Here is a 27,916-nt window from a genome sequence, read left to right on the forward strand (position 1 = left end):
CACACATGTCCTTGGCTGATGTTTGTGCAGCCACAAAGCCTGTGGCTCTGTAGGATTTGAGAGCTTTTTCAGTCTTTTTCAGTAGACTTACTGCTACATCCACTTGCATTGTTTGGGACTGCAGGACTTTGCTCACCTGCTGAATTTGACTTAACATGTCATACCAGACCACTGTGCACAGTGAAAAGCGGAATGACCCCACTTCTTCTGCCAGAGACTGGGCTTCAATCCTGATGATTGGGTCTTTGGCCTGGTTTCTCACCTCAAGCAGTGCCTCTCTCACAGCTGCGGCTTCATATCGCAGAGGCTCCACAGCTTTCACTCTGCTCTCCCATCTGGTTTCTGACCACATTTTGAGTGAAAGGTTGACGTGTTTCTTGAGGATGGCCCATCTCTGTGTAGAGGCAGAAAACAGGCAGTATAGCTTCTGCACAATGCCAAAAAATGATATGGCATCTTTGGAGCTTTTGGCAGCATCAGCAATGACCAAATTGAGTGTATGTGCCCCACAAGGCACAAACAAAGCTCTTGGGTTCAACTGCAGTAGCCTGGCCTGTACTCCCTTGTTCTTCCCTCTCATATTTGCGCCGTTGTCATATGACTGTCCTCTGCAGTCATCAAAGGCAATCTGCAACTCCTCCAGCCTCTTCAAAATCAGGGCGGACAAACTTTCACCAGTGGACTCCTCTGCTACTAGGAATCCCATGAAGTGCTCTTTAATCTGGGGGTCTTCTTCCAGTGTCACAATTCTGATGACTACTGACAGCTGTTCAGTGTGGCTAACATCCGGGGTGCAATCTAAAATGAGGGAAAAGTACTTGCATTTCTTTATTTCTTGCACTATTGTTGATAGAATCTTTCCACTGATGCATTCAATCAACTCATTCTGAATGGTTTTGCCCAAGTAGCTGTGGTGGGATGTTTGACTTTTAATCTTGTGGATGTGGTCTTTCATCACTGGGTCAAACTGCGCCAAAAGCTCAACCTCTTTCAAAAAGTTTCCATTTGAAGGAGAGTGGAGTATTTCTGTCTTTCCTATCAATGCCATATTTCGCCCTGCCAGAGACTGTACAATAGCAACCAGTCGTGTCAGCACTGCTCTCCACCGACTCTTCTCTGCCTCAAGGAGGGCCTGCTCTTGTTTGTCTATTGTTGTACCTTGTTTTAATTGAACTGCCAATTCTTTCCATGACGCCAAATTGTTCAGGTGTTCCGGACTATTTTCATGGCTGGTCAAAGCAGCACTTGCATTTTTCCAATCCGACAGTCCTGCATTTGTTAAATGAATTTGTTTTGGAGATAAAAGTTGACAACAAAAACAAAAAAGACTGTTCTTCTTTTTTGAATATGTCACCCAACTTCTTTTGATCCTTTCTCCATTTACTAAGGTCCTGCTGAAGTACTGGTGGTGGCAACTTCTCCCATCATCTCTCCTTGGGAAAATGAAATCAGGTGTTATCTGATATGGTCCTCTCCGAACAAACTCTGTCCTCATTGTGTCTGTGAGATGTGAAGGGCAGTCAGCAGGATCGGTTGGTAGTGGATCGTCTGTCTTTGCTGCATCTGGAGGGCATGTGAAGCACATTTTCTCACCTCATATTCACAATATCTTCACACACACACACACACACACACACACACACACACACACACACACACACACACACACACACACACACACACACACACACACACACACACACACACACACACACACACAACCCCAATTCCAAAAAGTTGGGACAGTGTGTAAAATGTAAATAAAAACAGAAAGCAATTATTTGAAAGCATGAGGACAATTAGGTTTATAGCTAAAGATCTTTACATTCATCAGGCACACACCTGAGAAGAGTGTATGGGTGGAATCTGTGGTGCAATCAGGATGAGATGCAGCAGGCTGTTCTGACGTTCCTTGCAGTGGTTCTGGGCCTATACATATATAGAGAACACACAAGAGCAAATATATTGGCTGGATTAGAAATGGCACGACAGTCATTTTTACATTCAATTATTTATCATCACATCAGGAACATCTATTGACATATTGTACTCACCAGAACAAACAGACACAGTGGTCAGTGGCAGGGTTGAATCAGTGGTCATCTCATCAGGATGAGCAGCTTGCTGTTCTGACGTTCCTTCATGTGGTTCTAGGTCTATAAATATAGAAAGAACACACAAGAGCAAATATATTGACTGGATTTCACATTCAATTATTTATCATCAGGAACATCTATTGACACATTGCACTCACCTGAGGAAGCCGGCACAGCTGAGGTGCATGGCGGTTCCTTGTCAACTGATGCAGCAGATGGTCCCAGATATTTTAAAAGTGAATCTAAAATGATATAACAAAATGTGTATTATCAACATTGAATAATTTCCATTTGTTAAATGTAGCTATTATTTAGTTAGTAAGCATTAGGACAGCCTGACAGGTCTGATTCAACTAATCAAGAGCTATGCCTATCTTATTAGAACAGTTGAATCAGGTGTGTTAGTTCTGGGTTGGAACGAAAACATTCAACAGGACTGGAGTTGAGAACCACTGAGCTAGTTAGCTAACGTTAGCGCACATTATGACAGGGTTGAATTTGGCAAATGTTTGACTCGGATAGTCAATGTGCTTTCTGAGGTAAACTTAACGTTAGCTAACGTTACCAACTAACTAACATTCCACCACACTGGCTAGCTCGCTACACCAAAACTAACATTGTTATTATTACTAATATTTCTATTTCATGACACAAAGAAAATAGCCTTATGACAGTTTCGACTGAATGGCAATAACAAACGCTGGCTAGCTAACGTTGGCTTGGCTAACTAGCAAGATTACATGATCCATTCGCTAATGTTGACAATACAATCAAAATTGCATACCTTTCACCTTGGCACGTTTCTCTTCTTCTTCTTTTCTTCTGTTTTTATACTGCGCCCCAGATGGCTTTTGCCTCTTCATAGTTCTCTAACGTTAGTCTTTCTTTCCTCAACGCTCAATTTTATAAACACTTGACCGATACCCATCAATGCACAGCGCTCTAGCATGTTCTGACTGTGAACACCTAAAGCCGAGGCTCTTAGACCGACCGACCGTTTTAGATTTTTGGCTCATTTTCCCTTATGTTAGAAAAAAAAATTTTATGTAAGAATAATGGTTGCAGATATAGAGGGGGGGCGCCAAAACTGCGCCAAGCAAAAAAAAAAAAAAAAAAAAAAATTGTTGCAATTTTTGGCGCCCCCCTCTAGGTGGCGCTCTAGGCAACCGCCTATATTGCCTGTAGGAAGCTCCGCCCCTGGGTTAGAGTTTGCGTGGAGGACCGCACATTTCTCGTCAAGTTAGTATTTTATAAATCGCAAACATTGCGTAGAAACTGGCGTACGCCATTTTTTGAGCGTATCCCTTTATAAATGAGGCCCCAGGACATTTACATCTAAATAGCCTAAAAACTTGTCGCCATTAGTTTTAGTTGCTTTGCCACAGTAGCCAAATGTACTTCAAGTCTCAAAAAGGATAAACAGCCAAAAAGATTCTGGTTTTGTTTGCCCTGCTTTGAGGTGGGTTAGGATATGCATGCAGTCAAAATAAGGAGAGAGGATAAAATAAAGTGTGATTATAAACAACAACCCATATTGTCAGATCTGCCTTTTGTTGCATAGACAGGCGAAGTCCCGCCCATCTACTTCCGACCCATGGGACCTTATTTCGGAAAAATTATGTATTGAAGTCAATGGGGAGAGAAAGATTATCTTTCGATCCCGTTTGAATTGTGCCATGAATTACACATAATATGATGTTTGTCAATCTTAAAAAATTATTTCCATGTCAAAAAAGTCACAGTTTGTCGTAAAACTGTTGAAATATAAGACTATGAAAAATACGCAACTAGAAAGACTACAAATCCCAGAATCCCCGTCCCGCATGCTGGCTCTTACGGAACCGACTAACTCCCCTTGTGTGTGTGTACAGCTCTCAACATGCCCAGACTTGGAGTGATTTTCACCTCGTTTAATACTTTCCGCCTCATTCTGAAAGAAAGAAGTGAAATGTGCCAACGTGACGGCCGTCTTGGTGTGTGGTGCGAGACAGGAGATGTAGTTCATTGAGCGGTTTCACACAAAAAAAAGTGTTACTTCACAGTTTTACAATAAAAATAGGACTGTTATGACAGCTATTAAGAAAATGTATATTAATTGTAAAAAATCTATAATATTTACATCTGACAAATACGATATAGGCCTACTGTATTTAAAGTGGAGAGCTGTGCTGATTCAAAATAGGTTGTGTGGAGAAGAAATGTGCAACATGTGCATGATTTCAACATTCTAAATATATGGGCCTTTAGCATGGTCTCCATTATATAAGAATGTGTTAAACCCTCTGTAATCGCATTTAACCCAATTGCCCCTTAGATGAAAATCCATTGTATAAACTCACCATTTGACATTTGACACACAACTTGACATTTAGACATCAGTGAAAAATAATAATATGAAGTCAGACTTCTAGCAGTTTCACTTCCTTAAGAGCTTTTAATGAGACACATGAGCTTGTCTTTCATAAGCTTTTGGGGCCAGATACCAGGCTTATGAAAATAGATTTGTAAATGTTTTTGTGTGGCCATTACAATCCCTAATCCTTCTACGTCCCCCGCCGGCCACCCCCTCAAGCACCGCTAGGGGTCCCCATACACCTGGTTGAGAACCACTGGAACAACCAGAACCACACTTTCACTTATTTTATCCATTCATTCGTTATTCAGATTTGACTATAGGATGGGGCAAAACGGTGGAAAATGACTTGAATGATTCTGAGGTTGATGCCTTAAAAATGCTATTTTCCTACTAAACATGTGTTTACTGCAAACGGTCAAACGTCTGCTAATTAGTTTCTTTGTCCCATAATAAATCTTCCATTCGTTTGATCTATTTAAAGCGTCATTTGAGCCTAATAGTGTTTATTTTACATTAATTTTGGTGCTTAATCATGCTGTAAATTCCAAGTGGCTTTTGGAGAAAATTGCAGCTTGTCCGTTTTTCACGTTCGGCTTAAGATGCCTCCGCGTAAAGCTGACTCGCGCTGTAGCCTACTTGTCTCCCTCTCTCCCGTCGCGCTGATGGGAGTTGTGATCTTAATTTGATATTGCACTGTCTGGTCGATCTGCTTTCTGTGATTCTGTTTAAACTGCAACGCAGCACTATATAAGGGGAAACATGGAACAATTAACCAGTGGCTGCTAGATTTTATTTAATTATTTATTTATTCAGAAAGAAACCCTAACTCTTTTCTTTGTGTTACTTTAATTCTGTGGGATGATTATGCTTTAAACGTTTGGACTCCAGTTCCTACAATGCTTTGGGAATGTAAACAGGAAGTAGTGCTACATTGCCGGTTTTTATTTTAATGCATTTTTGTCTAAATATTGTCATTCATATTTCTAATTAGCTGTGGTGACAATAGTTCCTATGGCCATGTGTCCAGACAACTATCACTGGTTTAACAACTACAGAAAACGGGCATACAATATTTGACATTTGTAAATGTTTTAATTTGTATTTGATAATATTTGTCTTGTATTATTAACGTTCCTTTAAATAGTCCAATTGAAGCCATGAAGGCCCGGATAGGCCCAAATCAAAAAGGGATTTTATCTCCTATTTCACGTGTGTATTCTGGCCAATTAAATCCCTTCTGACCGTATAGAATTACAATTAAAGCGGTAGCTGGTACTATGCCAATTGTAAATAAACTAAGATAGGCCTAGAAAAATGTATTGCAGGAGGGGATATTATGTTTCACAACGTTTACATCCTGCCCAATATGCACTCAGGTCATTGTGTGTTGCTGATAAATGCGCATGAGTGACTTGACAAAAAAAGAAGAAGAGGGCAGTTAAAGAGCTGGTTTATTTGCGTCATTCCCAAATGATGAGTAAAATGGCTTCTGAGTCCCGTAATGAATCAAAGCGAGGTTCAATCTGAAGCTGTGTGTTTTGTATTTCGATGTTTCCTATTCACCTCTTTCAGACTTTTTCAATAAGCATAAATCCACGTGTTGTTTTTTTAAATATTTTGTATTTTTAATGTTGAGGAGAATAATCCATTAACCTTATGCGTCGAAACCAGTCAGCACACACAGGGAAAAACACGAGCATATGGTCACATTTTACATTTATTTTATTGGCAAATAATCTAAAATCCTTCATTTGTCGCACAGTAGGATATGTACGGATGAAGGGAAAGTGAGTATAAAAAGACACAAGTGTAATGAGTGTATTAACATATTAAAGAAGCAAGCAGTTATTACAAATAAAAACGTGCACATCCATGATGAAATGTGGCAGCATTATAAAACAACTGAGTTAATAAATAATAATGGCACTATTAAAAAATATATAACATATTACAAGAATATCCAAACCAAATTTGATAAATATTTTACTTGAAATTATACCTTTTAGTTGTTTTTTTATCACTTTTTCTATATACGTTTATGATTATTGTTTACTCTGCATGTGTGTTATCCTGATCAATTTGAACATTTGAGAGGTACTTAAATCAGTGATAATGTGCAGCTTGGTCATTATTGAAAAAATAAGCAACAGTGATGTTATGCTTGGCAGCAGTAGGCTATGTTATTGGATATTAATAACCTCTGAAATGTCCGAATTGACCAATCAGAAACGAGTATTCAACTGAGCTGCGCAATAATACTAAACACCTGCTGCTAAGTAAATAATGAGGGTCGAGGGAGAGAAGGTAAAATAAAGTGTGTTTTGCAGACAACTAACAAAGCACCACGGCGGGAATAAGCATGTAAAGAATACTGCGCAATAATGTGAATATAATTGAAAACAATATTACATCACATTGAATACCGTTATCAAGCATGACCATTCACGACTACCGGAACAGGAGTGTCGGTGTAAGGTGCCATCTCAAGTCCTGTTGGAGCTCCTCCAGCAGCGGCTCATCCAGAGGCCTTTGACCCGCAGATTCTCGGCATTTTCTGACCACACAAAAAAGCTCCAGCAATCAAAAGCACAGTAGCTACGGAGACACAGATCAAAGCGGTCTTCTCTTTCTGCAACAGAGAGAGAGAGACAAAAACGATCAGACCGCTACATGGCACTACGGAGCTCCTAAGGGACATGAAACATTTTTTTTAAAATCGATATAACGAGTGACTTTATTGACATAAATTGGAGAAAAAAATACTGTGAGAGTAACGGACTTGAATTGATAGATCAAGGCAGACTGTCCTTAAAATGAAGTCCGAGATCGATATCTCAAATATGCAATGTCATTTCCCTACATACACATAACAGTATTCAATCAACGGTTGTCTCCTGTGTGCTCTACTTAAAGCACCGGTAACTTTCTCGGATACAAAAAAGCCGGGATTTAGCATTAGTATTTCATTAAAAAAGAAGTCGGGATAACGGGTTAGTATCTCGTGCGCACGACGCACGTATCTCTTTTCCCCTGTCCCTCTACGGCCCCTATACTAGGGGGCTCCGTACACAACACAGTAGCGTCATGTAAGATTAATCTACAAACTGCTTTTTATCATAAATATTTGTGTTGTAGCCTACTCACGCATGGTGGCTGCTGGGGGGTGCAGGTGATCTGTTCCGTGTTCCTCTCCTATTCAGTGCAGGGCTGACCCTCATCCTGACAGCCTGAATATGTCTCCTCTTTCTGTCCTTGAGGACATAGAGAAAGTAATCTCCTCGGTCCTCGGGCTTCACCCCCTGCAGGGTCAGAGTCAGGTCTCCATCGGACCTCCAGTGCGGGGCTACAGATGTTCTGTTCTCAAACCCTGAGCCCTGTGAGGTGCTTCCGGAGGAGAGGTCCAGCTCAAACACAAGCTGTGTGTTTCTCTGCACTCTGTACCTCCCGAGTCCTCCTGCAGTAAAGTAGTGGAAGGTAAATCCAGCAGCCTGTCCTTCAGGCACTGATTTCTCCGAGGATGTGATGACATTCAGATGGATAAGTTTCTCCTGCTCTGAGCCGCAGGTTAACCCATACAGTCCCTGGTCGTTGATGTTGCTCCTGTTTAAGACCACAGACTCGTTTGGACTCATCCGGTTTTTGTAACCTGCTGCCGGCTTCCAGACATCCTCCAGACGAGCCACAGCCTGACTGCTTCCACCTTTCAAAGTGTGCTGAAGTGTCGCTCCTCTCTCCCTGCACTGTTCGGTTTCTGGAAACTGAACTCGGTCTCCTAATATTCAGTGGCGTTTTCTCCTGGAGGCCAAGGGAAGCCAGGCTTCCCCTGTTTTTTCGGATTGTAGTTATAATTTTAATAAATAAATAAAAACACTTTGTTTGGTTTCGGAAATTCTTTGTTGTGTGTTGCTGCCGGCCCGTCTCTCCCCCATTCTCATTGAGTATTTTAGAAAGAGTGAAACAGCGCCCCTCTAGATGTTATGGTGAAACAGTAGATTGCACTCTCGGTTGCGAGAGGAGGCCAGCCGAAATTGGCTTCCCTTGGTGAAAAAAAATGGAGGGATTGACCAATCAGATGAGTTTCACGTCATGCCCCTGCCAACCTGTGACTGGTCAGGGCCATGCCAAGGGAAGCCAGCGGCGGCCGGCTTCCCTTGCCTCACAATCCAATCAAATCACATCAATTTAGTGGCGCAGTGACGCGTCATAAAACCCGGAAGTAAGCTGCGCTCGGTTTCCCTCATGGATTTATATGACAAATCGACAAAAAAAGCAATGGGATTTCTCCATAGGATTTTGGAAAAATAGCTCGAAATAAGGTCAGTGGAAAACGAACCTGTTAGATAAATGCATGTTTTGTTCAGTCGGATAATATCCACATGTCTACCCTACTTTTATAATTTTCGAATCATAAATCTAATCGATAGAAGATAGATAGCGTCACTGCACCACTCTCACCGCCGTTAGAAAGTAGCAAACAAGTGAAGCAAGTGCAATTATGGAGGGTTGAGATTTGGAGTATTTAATCAAAAATAATTGTACTAAACTTCCGCTGCAGCAGCAACAACAAATACAATCTGATGACAGGCCAAAGCCCAAACTGGAGCTGTGTACAGCGAGGGAAAAAGGCGCTAATCGGACGTAAAACGTTAAAGGTCTCCTGATTTAGTTTGTGAATGAATGCTTATTAGAGTTTCGGCTGGAGAGTGCGTGCGGTCTATGGTGCGGCCCCGTCGGTCACAGGCGTGTGTAAGTCTTGCATCTGTATGATACAAATGTGTGTAAAATGATACCGGGTGCTGTAATCACTCATCTGGTTACGTTATTACATTGACCACCCCCCCCCCCCCCCACCCCAAAAGAAAGGACGTGTTATTGGCTTCCCCTAATTTTTTCCCCACGCCACGCTACTGCTAATATTGTATCGAGAGTTAGTCCGACTCCGAAAGTAAGTCTGACAATAAATAACAGAGCAAGCAATGTAAGAGCTGCCATTGTTGGAGTGGTGCTATCCGGATTATATTAAGGCATTTCCTCCAAAGCCGGCTCGCTTTTATAGAGAAGACTCCGCCCACCAACACATGCACCAATGGGCTTGACCATGGTGCTTCTGATGCGGGGGAGTGCAGTGCAGACACAGTCGTCATGCTCTGACGACAGAAAAGACAAAATGATAATGAGCGTTTTTACGTGGAGGATGTTTTTGTGCAGTGGGAGAGGGAACTCCCTCTGATGCATGGCGTCTCTCTCCTTATCAAAGTCAAGTAAACGTTATTTTCAATCTTTCAGTTTGTTTGTACAGACAGAGAGATCAAAATACCGTTACAATACAATCCCGAAAATAAAAACAAAGATATATAAAAATATGTAGCCTATGCAAACATTTACCTATATATAAGCTACACAATCAGAGTACACATTTATGCACACATTAAGACCTAAATAAAACAGAACAATCTAAATAACAGTCAATTCAATATCTTTGAGAAATGTAGCCTACATTAGTGCAAGATTGTAGCAGCGTAACATCATATTAAATATAATCTGCCTATTGAATTCACACACACAACTATCATTGCTATTATGGGCAGGGTGGATCTACTGTGCCTGAGTCATCTCCGCACCTCAAAGTGAAAACTTTGAAAAAGCGTCGTCACGGCAACCACAGAAGTTCGGCATCTGAACTACACACGCACACGCACGCACACACACACACACACACACACACACACACACACACACACACACACACACTCCCATTGTACAACGTTTACTTTCGATTTCTTTTTGTAAATGTCTTTAATTATATTTGATAATATTTTTCTTATATTATTAACTTTCCTTTAAATAGTCAAATTGAAGCCATGAAGGCACGGATATACGCCCACATCAAAAATGGATTGTATCTCTATTTTACGTGTGTATTCTGGCCAATTAAAAACCTGGAATATTTGGGCGGGGATGAACTTTGAAATGCGTTTGCTGTTGTGAATTATCTTTATCTCACTCTCATAAATAATGAGGCTATTGACTTGCAGAGCTGTTTATACACTCCTGCTTGCATAGGCCCATGTCATGTTGGACTCAGTTTAGGTGTGGTGGTTTTTCTTTGTTCTCTGTTATTCTCCTCTGTGGTTATCAGTTTGACTTCATGGCTGCTGACAAGTGAGAGCCTTTTGATCCATGGTGGATCTACAAGTAATAGCATTTTGATTTGTTAATGGATCTGATTACAGTGTGTATTGGTAACACCGTGTGTGTGCGTGCGTGCGTGCGTGCTCTCTCTCTTTCTCTCTCTCTCTCTCTCTCTCTCTCTCAATTCAATTCAATAGCTTTATTAGACACACAAATAAACAAATAAACAGTTACAAACTGCTAAGAACATGTTTTTTTTTACAAGGAATACAGATTCATTTCATTCATATAATACATTAATACAAAATATGATATATATAAGATATGTAAGATGTCAGACCTTTTTGTATCTGCACGACGCAATCCGCAATCGATTAACTAGTGGACAACGACCCCTCCTTTACCTGTTCGCTCCGCTATCGCGTGATGGGTCTGCTTCATGCGCCCCACAGTAATCCCGCTGTGAGGCTCCACTAGCACCCCCCTCCACTTCTGCTACATCTCAGAGGCAGCTGTTGTTATACTTTTATCAGACAGCTTTGGTTACTTTGCCAATTAGTGCACGCAATACAAACATCATGGAATAATTAAGTACTGCTTTTGTAACTTTAAGTATATTTTGTATCCTTTCTTTATTTTGAGAACAAATTGAAAAGCAAGACTTTTAATCAGAGTTTGAAGAAGTACTCAGATCTTGTACTTGAGTAAAAGTAGAAGTACTCAGATCTTGTACTTGGGTAAAAGTAGAAGTACTCAGATCTTGTACTTGAGTAAAAGTAGAAGTACTCAGATCTTGTACTTGAGTCAAAGAGACTCTGTTACAAGAAAAAGTCCTGCAATCAAAATGTTACCCAGGTAAAAGTAGAAATGTGTGAACCAGTATTACTCAACTTGTATTTTTTTTTCACCCTTGAAACATGTGAGTCATGTGAAGCAAACAGATCAGACCAGAAGCCTCGGATAGAGGGATAACAGACACACACACCCTGTTTTCCCTGTTATGTTTTGATCTTTGACAAAATACCTGAACCTGAACTCACTCCTGCCTCCTCACGAGGTGTTCAACCGTTAGTTAGAGACCAGCAGAAAACCAATAAGGGCTGTCATTGCTCCTGTTTGCCTCCATTGTTGCAGGCTCAGGCTGTCAATCACTGCTGCCCAGCCAGTGAATAGTTTAACAACCGTTAGCACTCACCCTAATGGTTTACACCTGTAAAGCACAGCAGTACTCATTTAAGTTTAACCTGGTTTAGATTCCTTTGGTTACTAGCACTTTTATACACCAGCTAGTGTTTGTGTTAGCTGATAGCAAGGTTAAGGTCAAATGATTCTGGCGCATGCCTCTGAAGATGATTCACTCAGCTGGAAGAACCACCCGAGGATTCATAAACAGAATCATGTTTTAGATCGGCGTCTGGATTAGACTCTAAAGCGAGGGTGCTTCAGAGACCAGACTGAAAACCAATAAGGGCCACAAGAGAAAACACTACAGCTGCTGTTATTAGGACAATAGTTGCTTTAGGAGAAGTGGTCTTGTTCTGTGTGGCGGTGGTTACTCTCAAAGGCTCGGTCTCCTTTGTGTTTGCACCGACAAACAGCAGTGCCTCTGAGGATCTCGGTGTGTGGGACAGGGTTTTAAAAGGTCAGATAAATAACCAAGTTCGAGGCCTTCAAAGTCAGCATAACAATCTCAAAATCGATTCTAGCAGCAACAGGCAGCCAGTGCGAGGCACCCAGTGTGATGTGGTCATGTTTCCTGGGTTAAAATCCTAGCAGCAGAGTTCTGGATGAGCTGGAGAGGGATTTCGGAGAGAATTACACAAATCTAAACTAAGGCTATGTGTGGAGACTGATATCAATCTAAACTAAGGCTATGTGTGGAGACTGATATCAATCTAAACTAAGGCTATGTGTGGAGACTGATATCAATCTAAACTAAGGCTATGTGGTGAATAATCTAAATCTAAACTAAGGTGAATAATCTAAATCTAAACTAAGGCTATGTGTGGTGACTAATCTATAATCTAAGCTAATGAAAGCATGGATGATAGTTCCCAGGTTTTTGGTAGAAAGGAAAGATCAGATTTTTGTAATGAGGTGATAAAAGCATGATTGAAGCATTGAATTGTGTCTAAACTGAGTTGATGGTCGAAGATGAGCACTGATGAGTTATAGATTGTGAAAGAGAACCTTCCTGGACACATTCAAAAAAACATCCTAAAAATGGTATCAGTTAAAAATAAAAGCATTAATGCTTCTTTGCTGCTCTGTTTAAACTGCCTGTCTTTGTTTGTTCCAGATAATTGGCAATATCCCTAACCAAGATAAAGCTGCTCTGAGCCATAACGTGTGTGTGTGTGTGTGTGTGTGTGTGTGTGTGTGTGTGTGTGTGTGTGTGTGTGTGTGTGTGTGTGTGTGTGTGTGTGTGTGTGTGTGTGTGTGTGTGTGTGTGTGTGTGTGTGTGTGTGTGTGTGTGTGTGTGTGAGAGAAAACTCTGGGAACTTAGAATGACACATGCAGCATTACTCACCGTGCCAATACATCACACACATCAACATGAACACACACACACACACACACACACACACACACACACACACACACACACACTCTCCTTCTCTTGAGCACAAACAAACACACAAGGACACTTTCTCTCCTTTTCCACCCCAGCTCTTGGCGAGGAAAAATGAAGCTTTTTCAAAACGTGTGTTCATCAGATATCAAATTTCATGTCTGCGGGATTCATTATTTTGTTTATGAGTACGTACATTAAAAAAATGTGTCATTCTCCAGGTTATTATTTAAAAAAATCTATATTTCCTGAACATCTGCTCAAGAAAATGCAAATTGCAATGCTTTTGACTCAGGTAAAAGTAGAAATGTGTGAACCAGTATTACCATATTACTCAACTTGTATGTTTTCTCACCCTTGAAACATTTCCTGGCTTTTACTGTGTGAGTCATGTGAAGCAAACAGATCAGACCAGAAGCCTCGGATAGAGGGATAACAGACACACACACCCTGTTTTCCCTGTTATGTTTTGATCTTTGACAAAATACCTGAACCTGAACTCACTCCTGCCTCCTCACGAGGTGTTCAACCGTTAGTTAGAGACCAACAGAAAACCAATAAGGGCTGTCATTGCTCCTGTTTGCCTCCATTGTTGCAGGCTCAGGCTGTCAATCACTGCTGCCCAGCCAGTGAATAGTTTAACAACCGTTAGCACTCACCCTAATGGTTTACACCTGTAAAGCACAGCAGTACTCATTTAAGTTTAACCAGCTATAGATTCCTTTGGTTACTAGCACTTTTATACACCAGCTAGTGTTTGTGTTAGCTGATAGCAAGGTTAAGGTCCAACGATTCTGGCGCATGCGTCTGAAGATGATTCACCCAGCTGGAAGAACCACCCGAGGATTCATAAACAGAATCATGTTTTAGATCGGCGTCTGGATTAGACTCTAAAGCGAGGGTGCTTCAGAGACCAGACTGAAAACCAATAAGGGCCACAAGGCAAGGCAAGTTTATTTATCTAGCACTTTTCAACACAAGGGAATTCAAAGTGCTTTACAAAGAGTGCACGCTACATTTTCAAATGCTGCTCGGCAGTAAAGCAGTGTGTCGCCAAACTGAGTTTTCCTTTACTGTGGGAGTCAAGTCAGTTCACTCTCATGCATCCGAATGCGTGTGATGCACGTGTGCTTTTATAGCGGCACCAGCTTCCTAAAAAAAGGCTATGTCACATTCACTCTCAAGGCCGCTGCTCTGTGTAAACTGTCTGTGTTTGTTTGTTCCAAATATTTGGCATTATCCCTAACCAAATTCTCACATTCCTCTACCCCTAATCCCTAAAGTTGAGTGTTACTAAACTTTGTGTCTGAGGTTGCCGGTCAAAAAAGACGCATGGGAAATTAATGAGTAACCTACATTATGTTCATCAGATAGGACACACACAAATCGATTACAACATTTTTTGAAAAATGTTCAGTGTCTGGTCTTTGTATATTCGCCACTTTGTTAAACAGCAGTGAGACATTGTTTTCAGCTTTAAAGGTTGTTTTTTAATGATGATTAATGTTTTTTTTGTAGTTAAATGAACACCACAGGGGGGATAAAAAGGAAACCGAGCTTAGAAATACTGGGTGTTGTTACACACAATGTTTCTGACTCTTGAGCTTGCAGGACTTCTCGTCACTTGTGTGTTTGATGCGTGCAGTTATTGATGAGTAAATGACAGGGAAAAGAATAACACATTTAGATGGAAAAACGATTTAAAAAAAATACAGATTACGGTTTCTAGAGCCCCGACTATCTTATTCAATGAAGGCGAAAAGACAGACATAACAACATAAATAGAGAAGTGAAAAAGAGGAAGCTGGATATGAATGAGTCAGAATAAAGGTTCACATGGATACGATAGGCATTTGCAGCATTACCAACAACCATTATTTTAATCACAAATGCATGTTTCAATTTAATGAGTATTATCTACGTTAACGAGGTAAATAGGCTAAAAGAAAAACATGTTTTCCAAAATAACTACGCATCTCTTGGATGATAATATGCCTGCACTGCACCTCCAATGTGCGCAATACGTTATTGCACAATCTATGCCCACGAGCAGAGATGATGTGTTATGCCTAGTTTAACCTGTTCATATTTAAGTTTGTAGCAAGTAAAGGGCTGCTGCTGTGTGTGATTGCGTGCGTTACACGTTAGTTTTAAAGACTCCCATAGACCTCAGTTTATAACTCGAACCCTGCCTGCTCATTGTTAGGACTATTCCACTCCGCAACGATCTCAAACACAACAAGATGTTGAAATGTGACACCTGGACGGATCATATGACGCTCAGCTCCTATTGACGTAAACAAGAAGAATACAACTTGGAGCGGCAGCTGGATTCATTCTGGGTGTTTTGACCGAACGTGAAGTTAGTTTCAGACGCTCGATATATCCATTCAATCTCAAAAGCCTCATAGATCTACAGGAATTCAGTTTAGATGTGTTTTCTCGCCATGCCTCTTCCTCTGCTCCTGGTGTCTGCCCTGGTTTTTTGCACAGGTATGTATCGCAGTTTGCATATGAATGCTTTAGTGAGCGTGACTGCATGGTGTAATGAGAGGATATGAAATCCGTTGAATTTCTTCCCCCCGTACATGCAGTTGAATAACGTCGAATCACTAAAGAAGTGGGGACAAAAAAAGCAATTCTGAGAATGGTTCATTTAAGAAAAAAAACGTGATTTAACCGTGGGTGGGAGGGTGTCGAGCTGTTTAGACCTGCCACCGAGACTCAGGGCCGGTTTTACATATTTCGAGCCATGGTCCCTCGTAGTGTGCGGCTGCCCCGGGTGTCTGGTGAAAGTGTGCCGTGTTCCGGTGGTGAGCCTTAAGCTAGAAATCCAGCCGTGTGTTAAACCGTGTTTAGAGGGTTTCACTTGGTTTCCCAGGCCAGCGGGGGTTCCCGGTGTCTCCTGGATGTGCGTCCTCTCCCCTCCATTTTATGTATGGTGGTTTAATAATAACGATTGACTATGTTGTAGGCTATATATCTGTCTCTGTGGTTATTTGAATTTTTTTTCATTTGCTTCAGTGTATTTTTAAGTAGGCAGCTAGGCTACTTAATAATATGGTCTTTAATAGCCTACTCTGTTACTTACATAAGTAAAAGTATAACCATTAAAATATATTTAAAGTAGGCCTACCAACATTAAAAGTAGGTGTTATGCATTATTTCATTTTGTTTTTTATTCTGTTTTTATACATGAGCATTTTAGTATAGTAGTTTGTCAATGTTGACAAATGACTGAGTGCTAAAATGTATGTAGTGGAGTAAAAAGTACAATATTTGCCTATGAAATGTAGTGAAGAAGTAAAAATTATCATAACATGGACATTTAAAAAGTAAAAACGTGTCAAAAAAGTACAATACTTGAGTAAATGTTAGTACTTTCTATCACTGATGTCATGTGACCCAATGACTCAAAATCAATGCAGAGTTGTATACATTTTGTCAAATGTACTTCACCAGCACTGCTTTTATCATTTTACACTTTATTTTCTAGGAGAAGCCTTGGGGGACATTGTGTCGCTGAAGATCCAAGCCATTGCTGGAGAAACGGTGATTCTGCCCTGCAACGCCAGTGTAAAAGGTGACGCTGTCATCCCATTAGTGGAGTGGTCCAAGGAGCATCTGTACCCCACCATCGCCTTCCTGTATCGAGATGGCTGTGAGACCTTCGAGGAGAAGAATCAGACCTTCCAATACAGGACAAACCTCTTCCTGAAGGAACTGAAGAGTGGAAACACATCGCTGAGGCTTTCCGACGTGCAGCTGTCAGATACAGGAACATACAAATGCAAGACGATTGAGAAAGGAAAACGACCCCTGGAAGTGGGTTCCATAGAGCTGTTTGTGGGTGAGTCCAGACATTTTATATAAAAAAAGGTGTATATCTGATATTCTTTGGTAGAAGGGTGAGGTTCAGTGGCGGCTGGTGGAAAATATTTTAGGGGGGGCTGTGGAAATGGTGACCAAAAAATACTAGGGGGGTCAGGAGGGATTCTCCCCCGGGAAAAATAATGGAGAAAAGACCCCTTAAATTATGACTTCTGGTGATGTTAGAGAGGGGGGGGGGGAAGGACAAATTGAGGCTTAAAAATATGAGAAGACTGATCAATACCTCCATAATCTTCAGTGTGGTTAGCTATGAATCTTCCAAAACTTCCAAACACCTTGTCCTGGACATAGTTTCTACAGCATAAACTGTGCAACAGTACAGTAGGCCCACACAAACTGCAGAACACCGGGGCTTTGGGAACACCAAATAATACTTTAAATTATTTCATTCCCATTCAACCTGTTAAGGGGCTTTCCCCCCCCGTTTTTTTTCTCACGAAACTGTGTCTCAGGGCTTTTTAAAATGTAATACTATTCATGTGTCCTACTCATTTAACGGGAAGAAACTCAGCTAACTGATGATTTGAACCATGTTTACCGAAACAAAACACAAGTCTCACAAGAAGCGTCTAAATGTGCCCTGAGCGATAAAAATGCTAACGCACTCTAGGTATAAATCAATGGATATACTTATCGGATATGCACAAACAAGCTTAGCAAACAAGCTGAGATTCCACAGATTCTAGAAATATAAGTAGGCCTATCATCACTGAGCGATCAGAACTCGCGACAGGCATCACACGACGTAGCGTTGGGTAGCAAAACATAGAGATATGCTCACCTTTTGCTGTTATTCTGATCAAAAACGAGAAAAACGTAGCTGCAGGTTAATCCATAGGTTAATCCAATGTGTCTGTCACTTTGAAAAAATGATTGATAATCCATAATCCAATTTTTTATGTCAAAAACTGAGTCCTCATAATAGCTGCTAATGATAGCTTCCAGAGTGTATGACTGTTTTGTCTCCTTGGATACGAGTCCAAACAACTCACAGACTGCACTGGGCGCTGACATAGGCGCCCCTGTCACCATCAGATTTGACGACGCTGATTGGCTGAAATTATGTTTCGGCGGTATAGTTTAAAGATAGCAACAGTTGGCTTCTGCTGCACTTGCTGCACTCTTGTCTGGGCGCTGTGCATAGCGCCCAGACGAGAGAGGGTAATGATACACGGGCAAGGCCAGGCAGGAAACATGTGACTTATCAGTAACTTTAGACATCGTAACACAATTTTAAACAAGATTTTATTGTAGATTATACATTTTACTGACACCAATTATATAATATTTACCTTGTTTATTAAGAATAAAAAGTATATATTTAAAATATATATATATATTTTTTTTATGTGGAAAGAGGGGGGGCGTCGCCCCTAGCGCCCCTATAGAGTGGCGAAGTCACGCCCACTTACTTCCGCATCATGGGACCTTATTCCGAAAAAATAATACATTGAAGTCAATGGAGAGAGAAAACGTATCTTTTGATCCCGTTTGAATTGTGCCATGAATTACACATATCCATCCATCCATCCATCTTCTCCCGCTTATCCGTGGTCGGGTCGCGGAGGTAGCAGTTCCAGCAGAGAGCCCCAAACTTTCTTTTCCCTGGCCACATCAACCAGCTCTGACTGGGGGATCCCAAGGCGCTCCCAGGCCAGAGAAGAGATATAATCCCTCCATCTGGTTCTAGGTCTACCCCTTGGTCTCTTCCCAGCTGGACGTGCCTGGAACACCTCCCTAGGGAGGCGCCCAGGTGGCATCCTAACTAGGTGCCCGAACCACCTCAACTGGCTCCTTTCGACGCGAAGGAGGAGCGGTTCAACTCCGAGTCCCTCCCGGATGACCGAACTTCTCACCTTATCCCTAAGGGAGACACCAGCCACCCTGCGGAGAAAACCCATCTCGGCCGCTTGTACCCGCGATCTCGTTCTTTCGGTCATGACCCATCCTTCATGACATTAGGTGAGGGTAGGAACGAAAATGGCCCGGTAGACAGAGAGCTTTGCCTTCTGGCTCAGCTCCCTTTTCGTCACAACGGTGCGGTAAAGAGACTGCAGTACCGCTCCCGCTGCTCCGATTCTCCGACCCATCTCACGCTCCATTGTTCCCTCACTCGAGAACAAGACCCCGAGATACTTGAACTCCTTCACTTGGGGTAAGGACTCATTCCCTACTTGGAGTGGACAGTCCATCGGTTTCCTGCTGAGAACCATGGCCTCAGATTTGGAGGTGCTGATCCTCATACCAGCCGCTTCACACTCGGTTGCGAACCGATCCAGTGAGTGCTGAAGGTCGCAGACCGATGAAGCCATCAGAACCACATCATCTGCAAAAAGCAGTGGTGCAATCCTTAGTCCACCGAACTGCAGACCCCCTCCCCCACGACTACGCCTCGAAATCCGATCCATGTATATTAAAAACAGGATTGGTGACAAAGCGCAGCCCTGGCGGAGGCCAACCCTCACCTGAAATGGGTCCGACTTACTGCCGAGGACCCGGACACAGCTCTCGCTGTGTGAATTACACATATGTTGTTTGTCAATCTTAAAAAATAATTTCCATGTCAAAAAATTCTAAGTTTGTCTTAAAACTGTTGAAATATAAGACTATGAAAAATAAGCAAGTAGAAAGACTACAAATCCCAGAGTCACGTAAGTGCTGTCATAACTAAAAATACATTTACTTACTGTACTTACTTACTTTAACAAGATGCCTGTGTGCTTTGTACCAGGTTGTTATCATACCAGTAATAGTACCTCTTGTTCGTTCTCGAAGAGCAACTAAAACAAAACACGAGAGTGTACCTTGTTAGCTAATGTTAGCTAGCTGACATTAACGTTACACATTACACTCGTGTAACTCACCGAAACCTTGTAAAGCTGGTCCCGCATTCTGGCTCTTACGGAACCGACTAACTCCCCTTTTTCGTATGTACAGCTCTCAACATGCCCAGACTTGTAGTGATTTTCACCTCTTTCAATACTTTCCGCCTCATTCTGAAAGAAAGAGGTGAAATGTACCAACGTGACGACCATCTTGGTGTTGGTGACGTGTGCAAGACCAGAGTTGTAGTTCATTGAGCGCTTCACACAAAGAAATGTGTAACTTCACAGTTCCACGACACATTTTAATTTTTTTGACTTGCAAAATTATCTTTTAAATTGACAAACATCATATGTGTAATTCGTGGCACAATTAAAACGGGATCGAAAGATAATCTTTCTCTCTCCATTGACTTCAATACAGTATTTTTCCGATATAAGGTCCCATGGAGATCCACCCGAAGGGGAGGGACTTCGCCACTCTATGGGCTGGCCACCACTGGTGAGGTTTCTGAAACCCTAACCCAACCCCAAAAGTACCATATGACGTCCTATTGGATCTCAAACCCAAATCCCTCATTTTTCGACGGGAGTTTAAATATGTCGATCAGGAGAAAAAGGGAGATAATCTTATTTGCTGAAACTTTCTGAGCCTCTTAACATACTGGGGACACATTCATGTTCAATTTGCATATTAGGTGACCTTTAAGTAAAATGTTGAGGTATACTTGTAACAGAGTACTCCTACACTCTGTTATTTCTACTTTTACTCAAGTACAATATCTTCGTACTTCTTCCCGCTCTGCTCACAGGCCTAATTGTTTATACAGAACATGTTCAGGTGCTGTAGACATAATGCTTTGAAGGGTTTATCTTTTAAAGCGTTGAAATACAAAGAGCTCTAACTGTTGACTTAAGGCTTCGTTAGCATTGCATGGATTTATTTGGCAAAGGCTTGAATGTAACATTGGCTCAGTGTTGGAAGAAGATACTTTACTTAAGCAAAAGTACAAATACTATAGTCTTAAAACACACTTCAAGTAAAATCCCTGATTACAAAATGAAGTGTCATCTTGTGAACTCTTGTTTCTTTAGGTGCAGTTTCTGAGCCGAAGCTCTCAGTAGTTTCAGCTGAGGATGGGAAAGTGACTCTGCAGTGTGAGGCCGACTGCTGGTTCCCAAAGCCTGAGATCACATTTCTTGACGCTCATGGAAATACCATGAGTGATGAAAACCCAAAGACTCCTTTCGACTTGAAGCACGATTGTTTCAAAATCACAGGGAGCGTGACGGTGCAGGCTGGCAACAGGTGACATTTCAGCTATTTTATATAATATGTTTATAAAGCTGGGTAGGAATGAGTCCTAAAACCCAGAAATTAGTTTGACCACTTCCAGTCTCAAAGTCAAGGTTGACAATAAGGTCTATGTTTGACACAAGTTTAAGAGATTTAACGTTTTGTTCTAAGACATAAAATACGTCAGTAAATACCCAAGTGGGGAATTTTTGAAGAACTTCTATTGGTCCAAAAAACAAAGGTTGTTAACAAGTGTCTAAATGAGACGACTAAACATCATCACGGACAACATTAGCCTCCTTTAGCTTAGCGGTGGTGACGTCAAGTCATGTGACCGTGCTGTAGTTCCTTTATAGCCCAACATTAGCCGCCTTTAGCTTAGCGGTGGTGACCTGAAGTCATGTGACCGTGCTGTAGTTCCTTTATATTCCAACATTAGCCACCTTTAGCTAACCGGTGGTGACGTCAAGTCATGTGACTGTTCTGTAGTTCCTTTATAGATTAACGTAAGCTTTGTACTTCTAGCTGTTGTATCCACACTACCTTTGCGATCGACATATTGGGCACCCCTGCTCTACATGTATCATTGAAAACAATCTAAAACCAAACTATTTTCATTACAGGGTCACCTGCAGAGTTCACCAGGACGAAATAAACCAGACGAGAGACACAGAGATTTACATACCAGGTAAGACTGAGCTTTAACGTAACTCCCATATCATATTACACACAGTTGTTCTATAAAATAGGGCAATAATCAAAATAATATTTTCTGTATCTTTTGGGTTTGGATTTGTTGGGGGGATTATCATAATTGCATGGCTGCTTTTCCAAGTACGTTCATTTTTCTCTAAGTTTGTCTTGCTGTTTCCAGATGGTAATGTCTGTATCGCTACTAGATAATTTCCTTAAAACTTATTTCATGCACATATTTGAGTTTCCAATTACCCCTAAATCAGATATTTCGAGGGTTTAAAGTGTCTTATGGCATCATATAATATACCTTTTTATTTTTATTTCAGATGACTTCAAGACGTCCTGTACTCTAATCATCATCATTGCTGTCATAGTTGGCCTACCTACTATCATTTTATGTGCAATATTTGCCCGCCTATACCTTACCGGTGTCATCTCTGGTAAGTTGTAACACTATTTTATTAACAGGAGGACTTTTGATTGTCTGCCGCTGCAACATCCCAAAGATCCCACCATATTGTTTTCTGTTCATATGGTTATTTGTTCCAAGTGGCATTAGAGGAGCTTTGAGGACAATATAAAGTAATACAGTTCTCTTTCTTCAGCACTCTTAATACTGCTTGTTCTCGATCAGATGTGCAGATTTGCATGGATTTCAACGATTCCATTGAACATTCACCACTTTTTAACTCCTTAAGATTCCCAGACTGCATCTGATTGACAATACAAGCCTTTTCACCAAATAAAAGTGTCAATAAACAGCTTTTAATGAGAACAAAACACTGGTGTTAAGTTTAATTCAAATGGCAGTAACGGTAGATTAATACAGCATATCAGGAATCATTTTCGTACTGTATTTATTTTCAGTTGGAAACTGTATATCAGTGTTGATATGTTTGAAGGACATTTGTTTGTGCTTTTACACAGTGGGGGACATAAACTGCTTTCTATGTAAGCAACACACCAAGGTGCCACAAACAGAAGAAGATGACAACGGGAAAAAACAGATTGATGAGCTTCAGAGGAAAATCTGTGACCTGGAGTCCAAACTTAATGACCAAGAAGAGATCAACAGCAAACTAAAAGAGGAACTGAAGGACTTTAAATCCAAGCTGAGTCCTGCTTTTCATGACCAGCATACGATTGTTCACATTCCTTCCAAGTCTTCCCCAGATGTCTCAAAACCCCTGAAAACTCAAAGCAAGTTTCCCCACGACGACAATCCAACACCAGCAGCTTCAACCAACAACAACCATCAAAGTTCTGTCAGTTTACCCCAGAACAAAGACTCAAAACCAGACGTCCCAACACACATCCCTGCGTTCCCTCAGATCCGAAAAGGCAAACATAGCCACAGCAGTCCTACTCTTTTGACCAAAAATGATGAAGTGTCCCCCAGTTCTCCTTCAGCCTCCTCTTCCTTGCAGGTTCAGCGTTCTATGAGCATGTTCGAGTCTGGATCACGTTCAAACGGTGCCAAACCTCAACGTAGAAACACCTTCTCCTACCCATTTCCGTCCGTTAACCGCTTCTCTCCTTTAGCAAATCTACCTGAAGATGATTTCATGCCGCTGCTTGAATGAGAGCAGAGCAGGGTTTCTTTGTTGTTTTTCTTCAGTATAGGAAGACATCAAAGCAAGAGGTCAGTGATAGAGAAAGTACAGTAAAATTAGTCGTACCACAGTGCAGAAAGGGAAAACACATGCATTGATTTTACTTATTATGCATTTTTTATATAATGTTGTCCAAATCATATCACTAATATACTTACAACATTTAAATGTGGAGCTAACTTTTTAATATTTTTTATACGACTAGGTGGTATAGTTCATGCCAATACAATTTTTTTTTAAAGTAAAAAAAAAAGGAAATAAAAATGTCCAAATTGTAGTAGAATAGAAGTATAATGTAACTTAAATATGAAATACTTAATTAAAATACTGTTATTGGTAAATGTAGTTAGTTACTTTGGTTTGGTGGTTCTGGCATTACAGATGTTTACAAAATGCTCTGTTCACAGGAGTCATTTATGGGTTAGGGCTACTTGTTTAATACCCAGGAGTTTCCCCTCAATTACCTCTATGCTTTTATTACAGATGACATCATGTAATACGTTCAGCTAAAGATAAAGAGCACCCCCTTGTGGAAGAATCCTAATATTGATTTATTATTCTGCTTGTTCATTCATTCAGAGATTTATTTGTTGATGTCCTTTCACCTCCACCTGTTTTTGAATGCTGTGAGAAAATGTCTCGTATGAATTGTTCAAATTTCTTTACTTCCATTAATCAGTAGTTTGCTTCAGACTTTACAGCCACAGTGTATTTATTAAACCATCCTGTATCTCTGCTTCCTGCTTATCATCCTCTGTAGTGGGTTGTAGGAAACTGTCCTTTTAGCATTTCCTTTAAATGTCAATGTTTGTACTTAATACACTAAAAAAAAGGGAACTCTGTAAATAGACTTTGGGTAGTGCGTAACATCGGGACATGACAAATATTACTCGTTTATTTATTGATCGATCCTGATTATAAATGAATTTTTAAATCAATCTTTTATTCAGACTATTTAATTTTCTGATTGCTTTACCAGATAGCCAGAGGCTGATGAGGGCTGTTTATGTGTTGTAAACATTGAATGCAAGCATACAATAAAATGATACAAAAAAAGTTCTGTATTTTGATTGTTTTCAGGTATTTAAACATGAATCTCCATGTATCTGAGGATGAAGTGTTAATTTAAAGGTGACCTATCATGCTATATTTCAACAATATATTGTAGGACCATACCTATATAAAGTATATAAATATAGTTTTTTTTTCAAAATACCAAACAGATCCTGCATTTTAGCCATGCCTCATTTCGCTCTGTATGCTCTTTCCAGCCCCGTTTTTGCAGGGGGCTGACACTGTGAGCTGCAGCTGCCCACGCCCCCCTGCAGGAGAGGGGAGCGTGCTCTGAGATCAGCTGCTGGGCTACAGCGGGGAGAAGAGGGGGAGAAAAAGAGATCTCCATCCTCCGGGTTTTATTCTTATAGAAGTAAGAAGAGAAGTAACGGGCAGAAACCCTCCTTTTTACGCAGCGGTCCAGTCATAGACATCAAACGGCGACACATATTCAGTTGCCAGTTACTTTGGCATTAGGGCAGGGATATCTAGATACTTTCCAAGGTTTGACATAAAGAATTGTGCTACTTTTAAAGCAAGCAACGATGTTTTCAAATCTGTAATCAAAAAGCTCCTCAGAAACACTATCGAAGCAGATCCTGCCGTTGCTAAGTTAGTTCAAACAGTAACAACGGACTATTTTTCTTAGCGGATGCATGGCAATTTAAATCAATACATACAATTGTGTGTGTGTGGTAGGGCTGAAATGTGAAGTGAGAAATGTCCAGATATTCTAATAATTCGGTCCTTAAACATTGACAGATATCAATGCAGGACATGTGATTTAAAGATCCAGTGGTCATAGAGTCTGGGGAGATGTGGTCTACTTTCATCTGTTTGATTTCCCCGTAATACAACTCTTACTACAGCTTTGTATTTGTCCTCATGTGTTTCTTTACAAGGAAAGCAATATACTGTTTTGAACATGAACAAATTCCACTAACATACCCCCTCTCCTTCCTTCCTTAACCCCCTTGAAGTAATAACAGAAAACACTTAGGCGAGGTATTGTGAATTATTGAGAATGGATTATTGTTGGTGGTGGTTAGGGAACTGGTCAGTCTGTATAGTACACTGTAACATTATATTTCTGCTGGTTGAGTAGGGGTATAATAACATGACATTCAAGATTTTGACCCCAAATAACACTTGAATGACATAATACCAATGAATGGAAAGACTCACTCTTACTCTGTGCCACGTAGTTTAATAGTGATTTCAAGACATTTGAGGGTTGCACGATAGTGCCAGTCATACAGGTTTCAAAGGACATGTGCAACCACGACTCAGTTATATTGCGCCGTATGATTAGGTATGTGTGGTTTGTATTCATAATATCCAAATTCTGTTAGCCTCTCCACTATAACTGAGACCAGTCTGCTTTGATTTTGTATGCATGTTGGACTGGGTTTCGTGCTCTGTAATGGATACTCATTTCAGAGAGTAGGAGTCTCAGGGGTCAGAACAGTCAACTTGGCCTCCTCACATGAATATCTGCATTCCTTCCGGGAAACATGCAAAAAAACAATGCTGGTACAACTGGTCATGATTGTGTGTTGCCATGGGAAGCAAAGGGATGCAAATACCACCGCTTTACACTCTGGAAATGCAGCAGTCCGACAGGTGGGACGAACTGTCATTTGGCGTGTGTGTGTGTGTGTGTGTGTGTGTGTGTGTGTGTGTGTGTGTGTGTGTGTGTGTGTGTGTGTGTGTGTGTGTGTGTGTGTGTGTGTGTGTGTGTGTGTGTGTGTGTGTGTGTGTGTGTGTGTGTGTGTGTGTGTGTGAGTGAGGAAGAAAGAGTGCGTGTGTGTGTGTGTGTGTGTGTGTGTGTGTGTGTGTGTGTGTGTGTGTGTATGTGTGTGTGTGTGTGTGTGTGTGTGTGTGTGTGTGTGTGTGTGTGTGTGTGTGTGTGTGTGTGTGTGTGTGTGTGTGTGTGTGTGTGTGTGTGTGTGTGTGTGTGTGTGTGTGTGTGTGTGTGTGTGTGTGTGCTCGCGCTCTTGTGCGTGGTCTATATTGCCCGTAATAGTGTTCACTGGAGTCCACTGTTATGCCACTGTGTAGGCCTACCGGTACCGAAGTGGGCCGGCATATAATGACAGCAGGTGCAGTGTGCAGGGCTGTGTTAATTTATGTTACTGTTAGCAATAGCATTAGTTGACTGAGAAAACCGTCAAGAAAAAAGTTTAGCGATGTTACGACTATAACTATAATATGCCCACAGCTGTGATTGACAACCTGGACAGCCAGTCAGAAGCTAGAATGCTAACCTAGAGAGCCAATCAGAACCTAGAACGGGCTGCAGGGCTGGCCAGACTATTATATTGTGCATAACGTTAGATGCATTAGGATAGAGTCATATGCTCAAGATATTCCAAGTTAAATTATATAATATTAATATTATAATTTTAAATAATTATATTAAATAATATTAATATTCAATAATATTAATATTGAATAATAAGGACACAGAGATGTGTGGCCAATTCACTATTGCATTCATTTTAGTGATTGACATTACTGTGCATGATATTGTATTCCTTGAAGTTGGTTATTTAATACTGGACAAGTGCTCTCATAATGACTATTAGAATCATTTGTTGGTTAGACCACATGGCATTGATTGAATGTCTGAGCTGCATGTGCGTTGGCACTTCTTTTTGTTTACAGCCAGGCACAGGCAAACATTTTTGACTATACCCATTTGCTGACTCCTACATATCCACTTTGACACACTTCACACATGACACGGACATTTTGAAGAAACCTTAACTAAAGGAAGGTTTCATTTTGCACCTTACTCCTGTTGTCCATCTATTTTATGTTATGGCTTGACTCTGGGGAATCTAGCCATAACAGTATACAGTATATGAGCATAGTAGATGTATAATTTATATGTAGGCTACAAGGGTGGCCCGCATGTGTGGGCGGCGGGCCGGTGTGTGGGCCGGTGCGTCTGAACGTCCGGGCTGAATTTGTGTCCCAGTCCGCCCCTGACCTGTGTGTGTGTGTGTGTGTGTGTGTGTGTGTGTGTGTGTGTGTGTGTGTGTGTGTGTGTGTGTGTGTGTGTGTGTGTGTGTGTGCTCGCGCGTGCTCGCGCTCTTGTGCGTGCGCTATATTGCCCGTAATAGTGTTCACTGAGTCCATTGTTATGCCACTGTATGTGTGTGGTTTTGCCCCCGCCCCCCCGCCGTGCTGTCCGGTGCGTAATTAGCACATCGGACAGCACCTCAGCACCCCCACTCAAAATACCTTCCCGCGCCTCTGCATAAGCTGCATTTTATAATCAATATGTCTCTCTCTCTCTCTCTGTGTATTTGATCAGCAAATGACAACATGTGTGCATCATCCCCCTCTCTCGTATGGGAGCTCGAGGATTCGTCCGTCTCTC

At 41.2% G+C, this 27,916-nt stretch overlaps 1 protein-coding gene and 1 long non-coding RNA gene across 3 annotated transcripts; one reads left to right on the forward strand and one right to left on the reverse strand.

Annotated features, from left to right (window-relative positions):
* Positions 1–646: 646 nt before the first annotated feature.
* LOC307033682 lies at positions 647–3,117 on the reverse strand. Of its 2 annotated transcripts, none has more exons than XR_013806606.1 (4): positions 2,255–3,117; positions 2,055–2,156; positions 1,843–1,929; positions 647–1,563 (listed from the first exon to the last, which is right to left on the reverse strand). It is a non-coding gene; the product is annotated as an uncharacterized lncRNA (long non-coding RNA). The 2 variants fall into 2 exon arrangements; XR_013806607.1 differs by having other exon boundaries at positions 647–1,609.
* Positions 3,118–15,295: 12,178 nt separating this feature from the next.
* On the forward strand, positions 15,296–24,525 carry LOC307033660 (uncharacterized protein). The gene is made up of 6 exons (XM_079672195.1): positions 15,296–15,649; positions 16,653–17,006; positions 20,965–21,178; positions 21,790–21,854; positions 22,189–22,302; positions 22,790–24,525. The coding sequence occupies exons 1-6, from the start codon at positions 15,589–15,591 to the stop codon at positions 23,443–23,445; spliced, it is 1,464 nt and encodes a 487-aa protein (XP_079528321.1). The 5' UTR covers positions 15,296–15,588; the 3' UTR covers positions 23,446–24,525.
* Positions 24,526–27,916: the final 3,391 nt, after the last annotated feature.

The sequence above is a fragment of the Notothenia rossii genome (assembly GCF_949606895.1).
Source record: "Notothenia rossii genome assembly, chromosome: 3".
Classification (NCBI taxonomy): Eukaryota; Metazoa; Chordata; class Actinopteri; order Perciformes; family Nototheniidae; genus Notothenia; species Notothenia rossii.